The 20,799-nt window shown below is 39.4% G+C and overlaps 1 protein-coding gene across 2 annotated transcripts in view; it reads left to right on the top strand.

Annotated features, from left to right (window-relative positions):
• The first annotated feature begins 245 nt into the window (after positions 1-245).
• GEMIN8 (gem nuclear organelle associated protein 8) overlaps positions 246-20,799 on the top strand; it is a 31,797-nt gene continuing 11,243 nt past the window's right edge. The window contains exons 1-3 of one of the 2 annotated variants that reach the window (XM_075194843.1): positions 246-372; positions 12,819-12,853; positions 19,418-19,868. In XM_075194843.1, coding sequence (XP_075050944.1) covers positions 261-372; positions 12,819-12,853; positions 19,418-19,868 — 598 coding nt within the window. In that variant the 5' untranslated portion in view covers positions 246-260. Of the gene's footprint in view, positions 389-12,818; positions 12,854-19,417; positions 19,869-20,799 lie in introns of both variants that reach the window. The other variant, XM_075194844.1, reaches the window with a different exon arrangement.

Below are 20,799 nucleotides of genomic sequence, written 5' to 3'. Positions count from 1 at the left end.
AGCCATGAAGTTTGTGGCTATCAGTAGCCGGTCAGCCCGCACAATTACTGGGTATGACAGTGTCAAACCCAGCAGCACATTATTTGGTAAATGTCGCTGCTGGCCGAGTATGCGGGGTCTACCGCCTGAAAAGTCCAATCTGCCTGAACTACTTCCCACAAATATTCACCAAAAGAAAGAGCTCGTTATTCTGCCAGCCAATCACCGCTCTCTTTTTACAATCTGCAGTGATTGAATAGCGAAGTGAAAGTGAGAGCTGCATGGTTATTGGTCCTTTTCCAGTAAGTCCGCTATTGGTTTTGGCTGGAAGGTGGGCGGGACCACGTGTATCATGGACGTCTCCTTACTGCTTCCGGCTGACACTGTCCCCAGGTGCGCTGCTGCTCAGGTATGGTGTCTGTGTGCATGGGGTGTTATCAGCATTTGTGTTCTACAAGCGTCAGTGACTGACGTCTAGGATGCAGCATTGTATTATAGACCCCGTTGCGTGCACTGCAGTAAAGTGTGGCAATGCATGCGTACTTTTACCAACATCACCTACTTTCATGTAGTTTTGTGTATAAGTGGTCCTTTAACTGGGGGCAGGTAACTGGCAACTTTGATTTTTTTTTCAGCAGTGCTTAATTACAGGGAATATTTTATTTTGTTATAATTGATCATTTTCATTTTGGCTGTAAAGTCTAGGTAAATCTAGACATATTCATGAAGCTTAATATTGTAAATTCTTCATCAGTGTCATTTCATGTTTCGCTATTCCCATAGCAGAATGGCCATAATCACCTGTCACAGTCTTACCAGTTCCTTCATGTACCTTGTCTTCTCTCCTGCCCTGAAAGATTGCTGCAGAAAATTCATGATATGCTGGCACCTTGCTCTGTCATCTTCCATTTTGTCCTGTGATGGGATGTGTCACTGGAAAGATGGGCCACTGGTTTGGGGTTTTCTTGTCACATGCTTTGCCTTGTGCCAAATTGTATCCAGATGCAAGAGAAACGAGGCATCAGCTATGTCTTCATTGAAACCCAAGACATGGGACTCCCGGTGCTGAAGTACTTTCTTTAAACACATTTCAGATGCTTTAATTTGTAAAAGATTTCCCCATTACCAACCAAACCTGTGGTAACAGATCCTGTGGCTGTTTTACTAAACTTGACAGCAATGTGAAAATTTTGTAGTTGAACTCTCCAGTAACAATATTTAGAGTATACAATGAAAGGTTACCACTAGCCTTAAGATTCTTGTCAATGGATCTTCCCACATTCCAAGCCTGTGAAGATGTGTTTAGTGTCAGGGGGAATACATGATTTGTTATCAAGGCAGTCAACTTGGTTTGACACTACCCAGGCATAGGTTCTCACCAGGGACCCCCACAAAGAGGTATGGTATTTGCTGTTAGCAGGGCCGCCTTCAGAAAAAATCGGGCCCAGTACGGGCCCCCGGGCCCCCCCCCATGAGCAACACATACTTACCTGGGGCTTTTGATAAAGCCAATTAGCGAAACGCGCGTTAGGCGTTTCTGTGTTGTGCTGCTTTGTCAATCTGTTACAATATCTACACCTCAGTGCTTTTCAAATTCAGTACTGTTTTAAGTTAGGGGGCAACAACGCTATTACATATTCCTTACCAAGCTTTAGATTGTCTATGCACACAATATGCGGGTCACAAAAGCTGCATAATTGAATCCCTCACAGGGAACTCTGTGTTACACTATCAGTTCTTATTACATCAAGCAGAACCACCTATTGAGGCTATATTATAGGGAATCCCGTGCTAGACAGGCAATCTCTCCATACATATAGCAGTACTATTCACAGAGGCTGTATAATAGGGTCCTCTACAGGGAATCCAGTTGCCAATATAACAATTAGTTTCAACTCTACAAAGTATAGCATTCTATAGTGGGTTTTGCTGACTCTTCAAACCACGTTCATGGTATATTAATCACCCACTATTATAAAGGTGTTATTTAGGATTTTATAATCCCTCTAATATAGCCTCCATGTAACACATCACACTATACTCATTTGTGCTATATGAATAGCTTATTCAACTCCATTTAGAGTATACATTTACATTACAGTGTGCTAATATTGACACATATTCTTAATAAGGTTATAATTGTATTAACACTTAATTTTCCCCCTAGGCATTTTCTATTATGCCACTGATAGGTCTAGATAACAGTTATGTTGACTAAAATATTAAGGGTATTTTACCCATACTAGATATGTTAGACAGCCACACAGTTTAGCAGTTAATACTGCTTCTTAACAGTATTTTCTTTTTTGGTTACTATCAGTCACTTACATCTTTTAATATTTTCGCTAATTTTGTGTATTATCATGAATCCCGGATATTAAATGGGATACTTAGTATTTTTAATGTATATCAATAAAAGTTATGCTTCTTTTAATAAATAAATTTTTTTTTTCGTTTTGATTGCTCATATTACCAATATAACCCCCAGAGTGCCCCTCTATACATACTCTCTTCTGCTTCTTGTTCTAGTTTGAAATGTTACAATATGTGAGGGTGCACCAAAATTCAGAGGTTTATTTAATGGGTTATACCTATCTTTAATTCACAATATCTCTGTAAGGGTTCTCCCAGTGCGGTCTACAACCTTTTAGCAATCCAAGATGTCTTAAATAGAGCAGGGGCAATAAGGATGCGGGAAGCTAGCAGCCAGAGAGAGGATAACTAAGGCACACACTCCCAAAGAGCAAACGGCAGGCACCAGGAGATCAACAGCATTGGAGAAGCATTCGGCACCCCTGGAGACACATCGCCTCACCTGGTAAGCACACCGGAAGGTCCGACGCGTGATATTTAGCGGTTTAGCTTTTTTAGCTGTTGGGATAATATTTATCTGACGTACGGTATTCAAATGTTTTTTGCTACATTCTTTTTCTCAGCCTCCTTAATCAAAGTAACTTTTTAGAAGCTCAGTCCATTACTATCTTGTAAGCCGCAATTCAGCCGGAGGTCCTGCTGTGCTTGTTTTCGAGTTTTACAATACCTCTGAGGTGCGAGGAAAAAGCAGTAGACTCACCGCAGAGCCTAACCTTACAAGGCTCGGATGGGACTCCTTTCTAGCCCTCACTCCTCTCCTTTTGTTTCAAACAAGTGCACTTCACCCCCTCCCTGCATTACATATCTTTTCTTGACCTGCCATGTTGTGGGTTTGTTTTTTTTTTTATTTTATTTTTTCTCTGTTCCTACTCCCAAATAACTGCAACTCTGTTGGGCTTCAAACACTAAGCTTGGCACGCAAACAGAATGGCAAGTGTGTTAGTGATAACATATTGCATGCAATGTGAAAGTGGAATTACACCCAAAAATATATCTTTATATGCTGTTGCAAAGTGTGAGCTGCAATACCTTGTCTTTCTTGAAATGTTAAAACAGCTTTGTTTTCTAATAATAATTTGTATATCATTCATTCGACGGACACTGCCAATGTTATTGACTAAATCCATACTTTACTATGCAGCAGCTATCTATTGCACAGACCTTTTTGCATACCGTTTCCTGTTTGAATATTACACCAAAAAACCTAATTGGCAAAAGTTTAATCTATAGATATGGTTGTGCTGAATCCATTTGTTGGGATCTGGCAAAGTACCAAATCATTGTGCTGCTAAGTTTACAGCCTATCAGTGACCCAGAGCAGCAGCACGATGTGTGATACCAAGGGCTTCTCTGCCTGCTACTTGTATATAATGTAAGAAGGTTTTTGTAAATTACAGGGATGATAATTTTATGGCATTGGATATGGGGAGAGGGAGGGTATGATGGTGGTGGAGAAATAAATTACATGGGATGGTTGGTAATTAATTGTAGGGAGGGGAGGGGTTGACTAGTGGAGGATGATTAATTTACATGGGGAGTTACAGTATGTATGTATATGTTATGGCGAGGATGTCAGAAGTTGTCTAAAATAGCTTGATAATGTCAATTTTGGACATATCAACAATACTTGTGTTTCTTGGCAGCCATGTACTGTAACACTGAGAAATCTATATAGCCGGGAAAATGTGCACTCACTGGAAACTATAAAGTTTTTATATTGGTAGACTAAAAATAATTTGTGATTGTTGTGTACAGATTAATAATTGCCACCTTCATCCAATTATTAAACTTTAACAATCCTAATCTTAATCTTGCTAAAAGGTATGTACTATATGTGCCTTATACATAATGTATGTGTGCTAACAGCATAACCAGCAACCTATATATTGATCTTTATTAGATCTGGTTTGTAAACCTTTACAGGAGTGAAAATGAATCTTCTGGAAGATGTGTGTAGTTACATTAACAAAGCCATGGCAGCCATACCTGTTGGTTTATATGCTTCCACTTTGGCTAGATTACCCAACTGCCAACCTTTTTATATGTGTGCTTTATGTCAGCAACGTGCAGCTTTGATTAAATTTGAAGTTTTGGAAAGAGTTGGATTTGTCAAGAATAATGTCCCTACAATTTGGTTCATAACATGTTCCTTTGTAACACCGATGGATTGAACTACAACCTAATATAAAGATATATATTTGATCTCTGAAGAAATTTCCCAAGAGACTGAGGGATAAATTTATCAAACTGCAGGTTGAAAAAGTGGAGATGCTGCCTATAGCAACCACTCTGATTCTAGCTGTCATTTTGTCGAATGTACTAAATAAATAACTAGAATCTGATTGGTTTGCTATAGACAACATATCCACTTTTCCAAAACCGCAGCTTGATAAATTCACCCCTGAATCTCAAATTTCTCCTGGATGATTAGTCTCAATCATAAATGTGGACTTAAAGATTATGCATCTTAAGCAGACCCTTCACTGTATTGGCAATGGTACTCTAACCTCTCCATTGCATTTCCCATGATGCTTAGGAGTAGTTCTTGACAACTTCTTTAATCTTAAGTCAAAATGTATATCTTTTATTAGAAGTGTACAAGAATCAACCATTTTGACTTCTCAATCCACAACTAAAACTCTTATGCCTGTCTTATTTGTAGTCCTATCTCCTCATTATATTCAGATTCCACTGCACCGAATGTCAGGTCAGTTATTCAATTGCAGGACCCGTAATGCTCATCATATATTTAGGTTGCACACAAAAAGATTGAATGTTCTCCCATATTCAGAGCAGTATGCATCTCAAGATGCGTCCAGCTCTAAATTGGTAGCATATACGCCAGATTTAAGCCAAGCACTAGAATAGTGTATTTATGGCCATATGCAGAGCTGTCTTGTCAGTGAACACTTTATTGATAGCATTTTTAAGATCTGGGGAATTTGGTGGCCATGTCAATACCTTGACCTCTGTCATGTTCCATCAAAGGTCATGGGTGTTTTTGTAGGACAGTGACCAAAGCTCTCTTCACAAATTACCCAGGACTAGTTAAAAAAAAAAAAAAGATGCTGAACTGTTCTGAAGTGATCAGCAATGAGTCCAGATCTAAATTCCTTAGAGTATCTATGGAGAGATCAGAAAACTGCAGTTGGAAGAAGCCCCCCTTGAAATCTTTGAGAACTGGAGCAGTTTGCAAGTGAACAGTGACCCAAAATACCAGTAGAGCGGGGCAGGAAGCTCATCTGTGGCTATAGAAAGCGGTTGATAGCCGTTCTTTTCACCAAAAACTACTACCAAATATTAAGTCTAGGGTGCCATTTCTTTTCATCTTTTGAATTAAAAGATTCTGGAATATTAACCGAGAAAGAGACCAAATACTGTTGTTAATTTCAACTTATGTGAAGAAAAATTTGTGAGTTAATTGAAAGTCTATGGGTGCCAATATTTTTGCCCAGATCTGTAGATGTTCTATATAATTGGTGTATATTTTACACACACACACACACTTGTTTTTATTGCATTGTAAGGGCCCATGTCAGGAACATGGTACAAAGGGACACCCCTTTCATAGTGCCCTGACAACAGAACAATCAATACCACTTAAGATTTACAGTTTGACTTTGCTCAAAGTATTGACATGGACTGCATAGTGGGGAAAGTTTTTCATGTATTTCGCCGTAAGAAGAAATCCACATGCCGCATACACAGACAGCGAACAATGGGAGATACAGTCCTGGTAAACCACTGCGTATCGCTTCAACAAGTTTGATTTCTCTTTAAAGCCGTTATACGATTCTTTATGTAGAATTTCATCCCCTGACCAGTTCCGATCTTTCAACGCTGATGGATCAGTCATGAGGCATGCGATGCAGTCACGCTTTACGGGCACGGCATATTTGGATAAACTTGATCATGTGCTTCTCCACAGCTTGGAACTCATCTCTGCCCATGGTTTTTCTATGAACTTCTTTACAACCTGAAAGGAAGCAGAGTGGTCCATTAAGAATTTGCGAAATACAGAGTTCTTTTGTCTAATGAAACTGTGCGCTACACAAACCTGTGGAAGCCTTGTATGGGCACTGGTACCGTGTGGCCGGGTCCCTACACCATCTCCCTTCTGATGTGGACTGGCGACAGAATGCTTGACCACTTGTCTCAATGTCACAGAGGATTGCTCATCATCTGACCTGTCGCTCTGTAGCTTTACTGGTTCTAAAAAGAAAGAGATAAGTAAATGATCCAGGTCAAAGTCAAAACCATAAATCAGACACAAGATTTCCAACTTACCGTCTGAATCAATGTCCAAATTCTTGCCTTTGAATTCAGCTAGTCTGTCATTAAAAGTTTGCTGGTTTTAGCAAGTTGGAGGGTACCTTCTGAGAGACAGTAATACTGCCAGTGCACCCTGATGTTGTGCCCAAGGAGGTCTGCCAACTCATCCAATTCTGTGTTATTTAGGTTGAGGACAGTTGAAAGAGTGGCAACTTGCTTTCGAAGCTTTGTGGAAGACAGCGTGTGGGATGTTTGGCCCCTCTCTTTCGGGCAAACGGGTGTATGCAAGCGAAGCCTTAAGTGTGACAAGGCTGCCAGTCTGGCAACCCTAGACATTTTGGGTAGCCACTCCTTATTCTTCTCTGCGAGACGTTCCATTGTACCTTGCATGGCTAGTGTCAGCAGGATGGGGATTATTCTCCTCAGATTTCAATCCATGTAAAGCTTTCACTCAAGCTCGGAAAGCGCTAGGGCAACATCTTCGTGGAGATCCGAAGTATCTCTTGAAGAGAAGATAGTCAACAACATCTTGGAAACTTCCTCTTCCTTTCTTTGTTTGAACAAGATCACCTGTGCCAGGGTGACTTTTGCAAGCCTTGCCCAGTTAAGTGTGGGCTTGGTGGAAAAACTGCTTTAGTATGCTTGCTGCTTCTCTTTGAGATACAGGTGCATCTTTTTCACATCTCCAGTGAGAGCTGAGACACGTTCCAGTTCAATTCCTTAAGAGTTTTCAAGGCAGTCGATTAGATCAACTTGTTCCATCATGCCTCATAGATCTTCCTGAAGTTGCGTGTATTTTCACCCGCAGCACTGCAGCCTTCCATCATGTCTCTCCTAGCATAGGTGTCTTAAATGTACCTCGTAATAGCCAGCTACCAGCTTCACAGCGTCTACTACGTGCAGAAAGTTCAGTGGGATGGTAAAGCCTTCCATGGTAAAGCTCTTCTGGCCTGTAACAGTAGCCTGCCTACTTTTCTAAGCTGCTCACTCATATACTCGTGCCTGCCAACATTTGAACCGTTTCAGTTAATAAAATGCTGCCACATCTGCATGATACATCGGCCATTTTTACTGTCATTGTTTTTGAATAGAGTTTAGATAGATACTGCTCCATCTTTCGGTCGTCCTGTGTTTAAAACACTGCTGCCATCAGGTCTAAAATGGTCGTGCATAGAACACATCGCTGGGTAACTACACTTTGTTCCCTCACTGGGCAATGGGACATCACTGCTGGTGTCGGAACCATTCTCCTCTCAAGTGTCGTGCATTCTCGCCTCTACTGCTCTCCGGGCTATAGTCTGAGCCACCAATGGGCTGTATCATGTTTCCCTGTCCCCACTTTTTACCTTCAGCAGCAGACCGATGTAGCCGTGTCTTACACAAGTGTCATGTAAAAGGGCAGGAAAGCTGCAATCTCCTCCTCTTCCTGCTCCTAATGGAATATATGTATGTATGGTCCACTGACCTCTAGTGCTGGCGTGCACACCTTTGGTCCGACAATAGTGACACCCAGGGACATGCCAGATTTTTATGCTGGGTATACCATCAAGAGTATCCCCTGTATTGAAGAGTTTTAGCATACTTTGTGGGGACCATTTTTATTTTTTATAACAACCAAGGTCACCATACTGTTGGTGTGGTCAATATCCCCACAAGTATAGGAGTACACACACTCACAATAAAAAAATATACAAAAATAATTGCAATTTCTCCATTTATGTAGCACTATGGAAAATGTCTTAAGTTTTACAGGCATTTAATATTAAATAATAGTCTTATGCAGTAAAACCTGTCCATAAAGTCTGACTGTATTTTCTTACACGCATAATATAACCAAATCCTATGGCCTTTTAGCATAAACACTTATTTTAACATTTCTCTATATTTATTTATTTATAACTTTCATAAAACTTACTAAGCTCTTATACTGTAGTGCAGTGGTTCCCAAACTGTGTACCTAGGCTCCCTGGGGTGCCTCGGCGATCTCACAAGGGTGCCTCGGCCAGAGCCAGTGGTAAGCAAGGTGGGGGACTACTTGGCAATTATTTTGGCTTAGTGGTGCCTTGAAAAAATTATGGAGGCTCTAAGGGTGCCTTGAACTGAAAAAGTTTGGAATCCACTGCTGTAGTGTATAAACCTTCAGTGACTGCTAATATATTCCACTAGATGGTGCCAGATAATATAGATAATAGGAAGAGAATGGTCCACACCCATTAAAAACTATTTGTAACTTGATCACTGCCTGTTCTGTCTTTTAACGGTAAGCTAAAATTGAAGTTGTAAAAGGCAATGAAACATGTACTGGGCTCGCTCATCGACTTACGCAACTCACGCAAATTGTTTAGATAAATGTGTTACCACTTATGATAGAATACATGTTCTGTTTTAATAGTTAAAAAGAAGTCTAATTGTTTTCTAGTTTAGTCTTGACATTGGGTAAGTAGTGGTTGAGCTAATAGAAACAGATTCTGGTTTTACAATTAAAGAGATTTTTTTCGTTAACTAGTCCCTCTTTTTTATAACTGTCCTCTGAGTGTAGCACTTCTGTTTGGGGCACACACTTAAGGGCGTCTCTTATAAGTACTAACTGTTCACGTCATTTGACAGAATGCAGCAAAACCTTTTTCACAGTGAAAGGGTAGAAATGCTAAAACTTCTGGTTGGATTGCTGCTACCTCCAGTAGCCATTGATAAGCCTGGGTGCCGCTAGATTTGTCCTGGGTCTTCCCAGTGTAGGAAAACCATATTTGTTCTCTGGCTTCCCTCCTTCATGAATTATGGGTTTGCTTTATTGAATTGTACTTATTCTCAGTGTGTCACTTGTTCTGATATCTAGTATAGAGAAAGTGTTCTCTTCTATTTGGCCAAAATTATGTAGCTATCAAGCTCTCGTGCAATGGAGACTCTAGAGTGCTGTAGACGCAGGTGAGGACACTTTACTATATCATGTACCACAGAAGTTGATGCTTAGTGTATTGGTACAGTTCTTTATACGGTACGTCACCATCAGCCAAGCAGAAAACGGGTGGTTAATATAGCAAGGGGGGCATAAGGAGACTGACTTTAGAATTGAAAGGTAGGGATTAACCCCTTCATATTCAAAGGGTTTTTGTTCCTTTTATTGCCATTTTTTACGTTCTGGTGTTCTGCCTGATTTACTTGGAATCTTAAATAGTGCATTTTTGTTTTGTTTTTTTTTGTTTTTTGCGGGGCAATAGGTTATTCTTCTGATGTCATGTTATTATCTATATTGTTTTATTTATTAAGCATACATGGACAAATGAGAGAATGTGGAAAATGCATTTTTCCATGAATCTACCATTGTAACGAGCCCAATTTGTACAACCTGAAATATGTACATTAAATGTAATTTTCATGTTCTCCAAGTTAAGTATGCAGTATATAGCAAGAAAACAAGGACATTGATAAAGCGTGTAACATGAGATCCAATGCAAGTTACAAAACAGAGGTTTGAGGCAGACGTCGGTGCAGATAACACAGAAGTAGGTACATTGACAAGCCAGCGTTAAGGAAACAAGGCAGTGTAGCACTAGAGATGGCTTCTGTACAAGTTCCTTGTCTAATGGCTAAGATCTCAGAGGGGGTTATCTGAAGCATCCTCTTGGCTTAGTTCACAAAACTGTGCTTCCCAAACAAAGTCCTCAGGGACCCCGAACAGTGCAAGATTTCCAGGTAACAAGTGAAATATTTAGCACCATCTGTGGATCTTTCAAAATGTCAGTCAGTAATGAATACATCTGTGCTCCAACAGAGATATGGAAAACATGCACTGTTAGGGGTCCCCGAGGACTGAGTTTGGGAACACTGGCTCATTGCACCTTTAACTATCCTTTTATGTTGTGGATCCCTGTGTCCAGATAGCTGCTCGATGTATACATCTGCATGGTCGAGATGTGTTCATGTGTGCTTTCTGAGGTACCCATCCACCATGCTGTGGCACATGGATGATGTATAATAATTTGACTGTATCTTGTGGTCACTGGCAGAACTTGTTACAGAATCGCTGTGTAGGCTTTTGACACTTCTTATCTGAAATCTGTACTTTGTGCCGTAATGTTTTAGGACACACTAATGTGATCAACCAAACACTATGCTACATTTGACCTTGATCTTGATACACAAAGGCAGTCATCTCTTCTGAGATGAGTTACAATGTATAATGAATTCAGTGTCTGTGCTATTCAGGGTTGGGCACAATTGAAGCATTGAGTTGTATTGTACTCAAGACAAGTTGTTTTGCATTTGCTAGTCAACCCATTTTAAATCACTGCAGTATATTCAGCAAGTCAACTTGGGTATTTTATTTTTTTATTTTTTTTTCATCTGAACCATATTATTGATAAATTGCATTTACAGCATAAAATTTGCAATAACCTATTGTACATATATAGCATTGTATTTATCGCTTGGAGAAGCCAGTGTTCTCATTTCCAATACAATGTTAAAAATGTATGTATTAATAAACAATGTGTATTGAAAAAGTAATGTTACTACATTTAACAGTTTTAGCAAAACACAGAAAATCACAACATAATCCTATACATAATTGGATGTCCATGAGAAGCCAGGTGAAATAAGATCTATATATGAGTACAGAGGGAATTTATGGGCAGGGGGCTTTACTAAAATGCAGTTTGATGTACAGTTTATAAACAAGCAATGTTCAAACCACAATACGCAGGAGACAACCTGTACAATGTATGAAGCAGTGGTTTTTCAAACCGCCTTTCAGGCTCTGGTTAAAAAAAAAAATCAAATCTCTTAAATCTTGTTCTGATCTCATTTCAAAACCATGGGCATTAAGTTGCTTCCCCTTTGCTGCTATAACAGACCACTCTTCTGGGAATGCTTTTCACTAGATTTTGGAACATGGCCTGCGGGGTTTCACATTTATCCAAGAGCTTTAGTGAAGTCGGACACTGATCCCTGGCTGACTTCCTCCACTTCAAATTCATCCTCTCATCCTACAGCTCTGCCCTCTCACTTGCTCAACAATCTTTCTTTAAGTCCCTCATCCTTTCCCAATCCTCTAACCCCCGCCGCCTCTTTGCTACCTTCAGCACTCTCCTGGCCCCGCCCCCTCCTCCCTGACTGCCTCCGACTTCGCCTCCTTTTTCTCCTCTAAAATTGAGGCCATCCGACTTGAAATCTCATCCTCCACTCTCTCGTCCACCCCCCCTCCCCACTCTCCCCAATTTTTTCACACCAAACTAGAGAAACCATTTTTTGATGGACCTCTCTTTGTGCTCAGAGACATTGCCCTGCTGAAGGGCCTTCTTCAATTGGTTGCTTCAAAGGTGGAAGCACACAATTCTCTAGAATGTCTGTATTGTAACGAAAAGACCCAGGCCTATATTACATTTCTGCCAAACTTTACAGTTGGCAGTCTGCAATCTGGTAGGGAGCATTCTTCTGGCATCCACCAAACCCAAATTTGTCTGTCAGATTGCCAGATGGTAAAGTGTGATTTGTCACTTCAGAGGAAGCATTAACATTTCTACAGAGTACATGCCAATCAATGTTTAACATTTTTCAGGGTCACCTGAGGCTTGTGTATAGCAGCTCGTCCATAAATACCCAATCCACGAGGCTCCTGATGAACATCTCTTTTGCTGACGTTGCTTCTAGAGATGGTTTTAAACTCTGTATTGATTGTTGCAACCAAGGAATGGCGATTTTTTTTTTTTTTTTTTTTTGCGTGCATCCACTCCAGCACTCGGCGTTCCCGTTCTGTGGGCTTATTTAGCCTACAGCTTCACGGTTAACCTTTTTTAACTCTTAGAGCTTTGTGTATGTCTGGCAGTATACAAAAATACTGACATCCCTTACTGAAGAAGCTGGACTCGCTGCTCTAGCTAATATCAATGATTAGAACTGTACAAAATCTGAGGGGCTCGGGGATCTGGAAAAGCACTCCTCTAATAGCTTGAAATTAAAAATGAGGCCAGTATGGTGGCACCAAGCAGGAGCCCAATTGTATGACCTAGTAAATTTATGGTGAATAATTATTTTTATTTTTTTGCTCTTAAACCAAAAAGCAACAGACCTTGTTTCTTAATTGATGTGACCCAAATTTTTATGTATTGTTGCCTCTTAATGTTTTGCATTTTTTTTCATAATTGTGTTTATCATTTAAAATCTTGGGTTATAATGAATTTCATTTTTATTTCTAGGTTCTGAAAATCTGTTAAATCATTCATTAGAGATGGTGAGTATTTTAATATGTGTCACTCTAATGTTTGAGTGCAGTATAATTATTTTATTAGCAAAGTATAAATTGATGTTGCAGTTTTTATTTTTAATTGAATTTTCAACAAATACACATTCCCTTTAAAGCATCACGAGTACTGAAATATATTGGCTTCAGTTTGTAGTAATGGAACAAGGGTGTGTGTGTGTGTGTGTGTGTGTGTGTGTGTGTGTGTGTGTGTGTGTGTGTGTGTGAGTAACTCCATCCATAAGGAAAACAACAAGGGCCATTCATTTAGCATAGTGCATTATTATTTATTAATCTACCTTTCTCATTGGCTGTGCCATCCTGAATTTGTTTGTAAGCAGGTTTATGTCCATCTATATTGTATCATAAGGAAGAATATTACATTCTATATGCATCTCTGTATTTGCCAAAAGGGGTTGTTTCTTGCTAGCTCTAAAATTAAGGCAAAACTGTGAAAATGAAAAAAAATTAAATAAACCCTAGTGTGTTGACAAATTTCCAGAGATCAATCTGCAATATCCTATTTATGATCAGCTTCCCTGGTGTCCCTCTGCATGTGGGTGCAAAATGTCTAACATTCTCAATCAAAATCTGATCTGGTTAAATTGGGTGTGAGACAGGCATGCTCAGGATCCAATCAATTTTGTGTGCTCATAGGCTGACCACGCTAAATGAGCCCAATGTGATTTTGTTTTTGTTTATCCCGACTGGACAGATTTGTGTCCAATTTGGGCACAGGTCCAGTTGTTGGGTGCATGTGTTGGGTAGTCTCAGAAGTGTAATTTAAGTTAAACGCCTTTTTCTTGCCCACTTGAAGAAAGTCAGTCTTTAATATTTTAAGCCACCAAGCCCCATCTCCTGTGTGCTGTAATAAATGCTGAAAACTAAAAGCTTTTAAGCAGTTTCTTGAGTCATAGAGGGGTTAATTTTCACAAAATTACTAGCATCATACTTAAATGTAAAATGTATTTTGAAAGTATGTCTATAGGGTGGGAAGTTGAAATACTACAGCTGTGAGCATTTAGTATGACTCCATGAGCATCTCTTGGGCTTAGCTGCAATGATTAGTTTACTAGCCTAAGAGTCGGGTATATAGACTGTCTCTATATCTCTCAGTGACACCTGTCACTCTCCATGTCTACAGTGCTGGGAACTGTTTTCTTAATTATTTTCCTTGGATACCCTTATGAGACAGCTACATTTCCTACTTAAACCAATTATGCTTTAATGTCCACAAGTTTTGCATATGTTTAATTATGCTATATTAAGCTATGGCTGTATGATTTCCTAATAGGAGAAAGTTTTATTTTACTTTCTAAATATGTCTGTAAGGGTTTCCCCTACTAGCCTAATAGCCTGCTTAATGGATGTCCTTTCTAACAGAATTGTATTTCTTGTAATTCATGTCTAGATTTAGTTTTTAAAGCAGTAACATCAATATTGGGGTCATATTAACTAATTGACATGCCATATCATGACTTTATTTAATACGCCTTGGACATAGATATTCAGCTATGACAATGAAAAAAAGCTTGGTAGAAACTGGGGCATTATCCTGGTTTATAGGGAAAACAGTACTAATGCCACATAAGCAAAAAGCTTATGTAGCTATAAAATAGACATCAGAGAAGATGCTTTTGTCAACCTCATATTTTATATATAATTAGACTGGGGCTGTGTTGGCGATAGTGTCGTGGTTGTGCAGCATGCGTCTGCAGAGCACTGTCTCTACTGGTCTCATGTTAGTGCGCCTCATTGGACTATCCAGGCCAACAGTTCTGTAGTGTGGATGTTGAACAGAGCATCAATAGTGGCCAGGTCCATAGATGATTGCTGGAAGATCTAGCTAGATAGGGTTCCTACTTTCGGTGCTACCCAGTTACTGACACTAGAGCTATTTTACCCTTGTACATTCTTCCAAAAAACTGCCACACTAACTATATACTGTATATATCAATACATAACTGCATAATTTTGTTATAACCAAGATACATCCTGGCTATTAAACCTTCACAAACGTAAAGAAAGGGCTATAGTTTGTCCTTAGACATGTGACCAGAGTTGTACAATTGTCCAGTTAGTAGCCATTTATTGTACTGTTGAAGCAACCAGACACTGCTTCTGTACGCAGTGCTAGATTGGGATATGCAGGGTCCACGAGTATATAGTGAGAAGGGCCCACTGTACAGTACAAAACACTATGGGACAGATTTGAATACCTGCATTGTTTTTATCAGAGAAAGAGAGGAGATTGTTACCAAAACATCATGGGGTAAAATATCACATATTGCTAATGTAGTATGTTGCCACTAATTGAATTGGCCCTGTGTGTTTTTATGCATCTCTAATTTTATATTTAAACACTATAATGTTACAATATGGATTTTGTTGGCTAATGATAACAGAGAACAATACAATAACTTTCTATGCTTTCCTTGTGTCAAATAAACTTGAGTCCATTACTTTAAGGCCAACCAAAAAGATCATCTGGAAACTTTGCAATTCAAGCCTGCGTGTACTAAATACTATTCTGAACAATATAATTTCACAGCCCTGTATGTAACAGGAAGTGAAGTTCAGTTTTCCCACAGAGTGCATGTCTTTCCAAACTCCCATGTGAACGTTGTTTACTCCTGTAATCTTTTGAGGCTGTTGCTTTAAATCATTTACAGCTCAGTATAAATGAAAAACAATATTTTAAGGTGTGATTTTATTTGCATTTAAATGATGTGCATTACAGCGAGACAATACACAGTATTGTATCTAAAACCTGATTCTGTAAAGTTTCCAGTTTTCTAGCAAATGTTTTAATTGTGTGAAAATACACATTTTATATAACTGTATTTACACACTTGTACAGCTGCAGAAGCAGATGTGTTTCGGTGTTTTTTTTTTTTTTAGTGGTCTCAAATGATATCCAGGATGTTTGTTTTTGCTCTTTGGTTTGGTTGGATGTATGGGAAGTTTAAAATTGTCTTGCTATATGTGGAAATTAAGTTGTGGGGGGGTTTTGGGGGCTGGGGGGGGGGGGTGTTAATAGCTCCAGAATTTAGTGCTTGACATTTGGCACATTAAGGCTACTGTGGTCACTGCGCAAGACTTCTCTCTTTTTTTCTTTATTTTTCTATTGGAACAATTTCTGCATCTATAGAAGATATGTTGTTTGTTTTTAGTTATTGTATTTCATACAATTGTTACATTTTAAAAAAAAAAGACACCTCTATTATGAAGTCTTGAACAACTGTAAAGGAAAAAAAGAAAATTAGATGTGATTACTGGCCACAAAAAGAGGTAATGAGTGATTAATGTCCCTTAGTAGTGCTGACATTTTTAATACTGAATTTTGACAGTGCAAACATATTTCAACATAGACTACTGTAATGTTTACAAAAAATCCATATATTACGATGTTGCTCCAACATGAAAGATAAACAGATGCGCTTTTAACAGGGTGGATGGTTGGCACCCCAGAAGTAGTGTAAGCTAGGATTTCACAGGCCTGGTGATATGGTAGAGAAGAGGCAAAGGTCACCCCAGATGGCTAAAACTGCATAAACATGTGGCTTCATTCTCTTTGCTTGTGGTGTAAGATTTTACCGCAGCAGCAGATAAGTAGCAGTAGTGCAGAAAAGGAATACCATAAGACCTTCAATAGGCAAGGTTATTCACCTTGTCACAAAATAAACAACAATTTAGGAATCTTGTTTCAAGAATATTAGCAATAAATCACTACAACACATAAGTCACTGAATAAAAATGTCTCCCTTGGGAGTTAGGCACTTATGCTTCAGTGAAATGGGTTTTACTGGATAAATACTTTTGAAGGGCAACCGGATGTTAACGGGTTAAGTAGACAATTACACAAAATGCTGTTGCAGTAAATTATCTAGACAAATCAATCGCAAAAGACTTTTAGGGGTATATTTATTAAACTGCGGGTTTGAAAAGTGGAGATGTTGCCTATAGCAACCAATCAGATTCTAGCTGTCATTTTGTAGAATGCACTGAATAAATGAAAGCCAGATTCTGATTGGCTGCTATAGGCAACATCTCCACTTTTTCAAACCCGCTGTTAAGTAAATATACCCATTAGTGTGATTATACAGATTACACTTATCACACAAAAATCAGTAGAGATGCAACAAGGATTAATACTTGATCAGGTTAGATGCTTTGCAAGAAATGACTGCAGACTAGGGTCACTTTACAGTAAAGAGAATTCTCGGGAATAAACTGTAATCTGCAGGGTAATGCAAAGTTTAAGCTGGTCACATGAAGCTTATTTAAAGGATAAAATCAGTAATCGACTTGACACATATGGGACTCCTGAGCTCAGTGTAAGAGAGTAATTCTACACAATATAAGATTTCCAGTGTAAGTAACACAATCTTCACTTAGTAATTCATCTAATGGAATAATTAGATCTCTCCCAGCAACCTTATAGTTAAACAACTTGCCGTTCACTGCTCAGCAACCATTTTAGGCAGTTTCACAATAAAATTAAACTTTTGATACAATGTAGACAAACTCTTCTGACAAATTATTTATCTCTATATCCCTAGCACACTGCATCAGCTTGCAGATAAACTTTATTCCAGCCAAATCTGCTGTATTTAAACTCTTCCTTCAGACACTGCCATAAACCTCTAATTAGCAATTTTACAGTCCTGGTCAGAGCTTTTAATAACCGCTTGATTTCTCCCTTGTGTAACTTTAATAGTGTGAACATAGCAAAGCAAAATAAACAAACTTATCTGTCTTCATATGAGTCCTGCTGACATCTGGTGGGCAGTGGCAAGCTGGGTCTTTTTCTTTATTCCAAAGATGTTTCCTTCTGGGCTGGCTTTTAAATCTGGAACTTTTAGCTGCAAACATCCCTGAGGCAACAGTCTAGCAACAGCACTCAATAGCTCCTTGTGGGTAGATCCACCATGAACACAGGCAGCAGTCACTGCACAACTCGCATCAAAAAGCAACCATGCACTAGCCTCCAGCAGTCTGGTTTTTTTCTCAAGAATCTCCTGGAGTATTCTACTACATTCTGGCGCCCAAAAAAGTTTTTGCGGGCCTATTGTAACTTGTTGCAGTGTCTAACTGTCTGCATGCTTCTAGTGCAGTCTGAAGCTCCAGTGAGCAGCCTGGGACTGTGGTTTGCAGTTTGTCAACCTCAAAATGGCGCCACAATTTGCAGTGAACTTCCCAGAGGCACTCTGGGAGAGTTTTCTGACTGACTGAATGCATGCAGTAATATACCTGCGATTTGCAGGGTATTATATTCTCCTCTGCTGGAATAAAGTATGTACTCATGCTGGATGACAATCGCAAAAGTCCATAAGTCTTTTTCCAAGTAATTTTAACCTTATCTGCAAGAAAAGTAATCAAACAGATTAGCAAGACTTACAAATTCACTTTACACTACTGCCTCTATCTGGCAGGTAAGACACCCCTAGTGCTGCTCTTTCACCACCTGAGGGCCACTGCCTTAAGTACATTGTCAACATTAATGTCAGTATTAGTATCAACATAGTCATTATCCTCACTTACAGGTTTATCACTCTCTACCTGGACTGTCATCCATGTCTGACTCTAGGGGTAAAACAATTGGTGACCCCAACCTCTCTGTCAGGTATACACCTTCTTAGTTTTGTAGACTATTCACTTTTTTACACGGCTATAAAATTTTCTGAAAATATGATTTGTTTATTGCCTGGAGATAATATTGTCAGTGTGCACAGCTCAGTAGATTTTCTTCTCCACAAAAGTTTTTTTGAGGGGCCTTCTGAAAACCAAGGCTGTAATCTCTATAAACATTAATTCACCTTTGCAACCTTAATTATATTTTATTTCTAGTGTAACCCCAATTATGTTTTTGTTAATGCAGTGAACCCTCCGTCTTCACCTCTGTCTTAAACCAGACCATGCTGAATAGTGCTTCCATTCCTCAATAACCAGCACCAGCTTGCCTGCCTTCTTGCTTTACTCCTTGATTGCAAAGGAAAATACCTCAGCCAGACATCAGGTTCACAATCACACTATGTAAAGCAGTTCTGCCTATGTCATTATATTTCAAAGTCCCTTTTTAATGGAGTGTCTGAGGGAGAAGGTTTCTCCTTCCAACCAGGGGGAGTCATGTAAGAAGACAGTGAGCAATCGGCCTGTAATCTAAAACAGTTTATTGTATCAATCCCAGGGACCAGGTAGCCAGTGGGCCTAAAAAAATACTACTGGTACCAAACATTTGGAAATAATTTCTGTTGATGCCAGTGGATTTTCTCTTACTCATTAGAAGAACCAGCCCCTCCTAAACATATCTGTCTGGCTCCTGAATTATTCATTATGTTCACCTCTTGGATATATTTCACAAGTTTTTATACTACACTTCACTGTCCTATTATAATTTACTATCGTACTGTCAATGTTTTGCTTTTTAGACCATAAAACTGTAATGTGTGTGTGTGTGTGTGTGTGTGTGTGTATCTATCTATCTATCTATCTATCTATCTATATATATCTATATATATCTCTATCCAGTAAATCCTATCCCTTTACTCCTAGGCAAGTATACATCATCAAGATTCCGAGCCCTGGTATGCAGGCAGAGTGTATTCCAGGTACTGGAGGCACTACAGGCAAGCAATGCAATGGCTGTACAGACACAAGAGAGCATACAGAACAGCTGTATCATCTTTGTGCTATCCTTCCTGGTACCCAGCTGAGGCATTTCAAAATAGTCGCTATGCTGATTGGGAAGGAGGAGAATCTTCTCGGGCATCCAACTACACAAGGCCACAAAAGCAAACCATGCAGCGCCGGGAACCCCCACGTTTAAAAGTATCTTATTTAAAGGCACCATGTTCAAATGAGAGTGTGTGTGAAATGGAACAGGAAGAAGATGCATCAACTGATTCTGATGAGGACGGAATAGAATGTGACATGAGCAACATGGAGATCACAGAGGAGCTGCGGCAATACTTTGCAGAAACGGAAAGACACCGGGAGGAACTAAGTATGTGTCAGTCATTTGTATGTATTTTGCTAAACATTTCATCATGATCTAAAGTAGGAAGAATACAATCTGCTGTTCTAGTTTAGCTTGCTACATTCATAGTATAAATGCGGAAATTTCTTGACAGAATCTGTTGCTTCCTTTGCCTTGGGGTAAACAATTTGGCACTGCTTATTATCCGAAGTACTGAGTATTTGAATATTATTCTAAATTTGAATTTTATACAGCCATATTGCTTTTTACCTATAGACACTAACTTTTAACATATGTGATGCATATATTTCAATGTTGTCTTTGCATACAGACTTTTTGTGGTCATCGGCACCAAAATAAGACTGGAGCTAATAACTTTTATTATTATCTTTAACTTATAAGGCGCCACAAAGGGTCTGCAGCGCCGTACATTACATATGCAGAAAGCAGAGACCCAAGACACAACATGATACAGAAAGAACAAAAATATATACAAACACTGTAACAAGGTAAAGCAAATCAGATTATTTCTGGGACAGATAGTGAAAGGGATGGTGGAAATCAGAGGAGTAGGCCTGAAGCTTAAGAAAACAGGGCTAGCGAAACAGGCCAAGAGGTACGGAGGGTGATGGAATAGTAGAAGGAGCACACAAGGAAAGAGGGCCCTGCTCCTGAGAGCTTACATCCTAAAGGGAAGGGGGAGATACAAATAGGGTGGTACTAACTGGGGGAGAGAGCTGGGACAAGGGAGTTAGGAAGAGGACTGATAGACTAGAATAAAGAAATGAGTCTTAAGGGCATGCTTGAAGCCTTTGAGAGTAGATGCTAACCTGATGGAACGTGGAAGATCATTCCACAGCAGGGGAGCAGCCCGGGCAAAGTCCTGAAGACGGGAGTGAGAAGAATTGATCAGTGAAGTAGTGAGGCGGCGGTCATAGGCAGAGCGGAGGGGGCGGGT

The sequence above is a fragment of the Mixophyes fleayi genome, chromosome 2, assembly GCF_038048845.1.
Source record: "Mixophyes fleayi isolate aMixFle1 chromosome 2, aMixFle1.hap1, whole genome shotgun sequence".
In the NCBI taxonomy this organism is placed as follows: Eukaryota; Metazoa; Chordata; class Amphibia; order Anura; family Limnodynastidae; genus Mixophyes; species Mixophyes fleayi.
The sequence above is the reverse complement of the archived record's forward strand: the minus strand, read 5'-3'. Positions and strand labels throughout refer to the sequence as shown.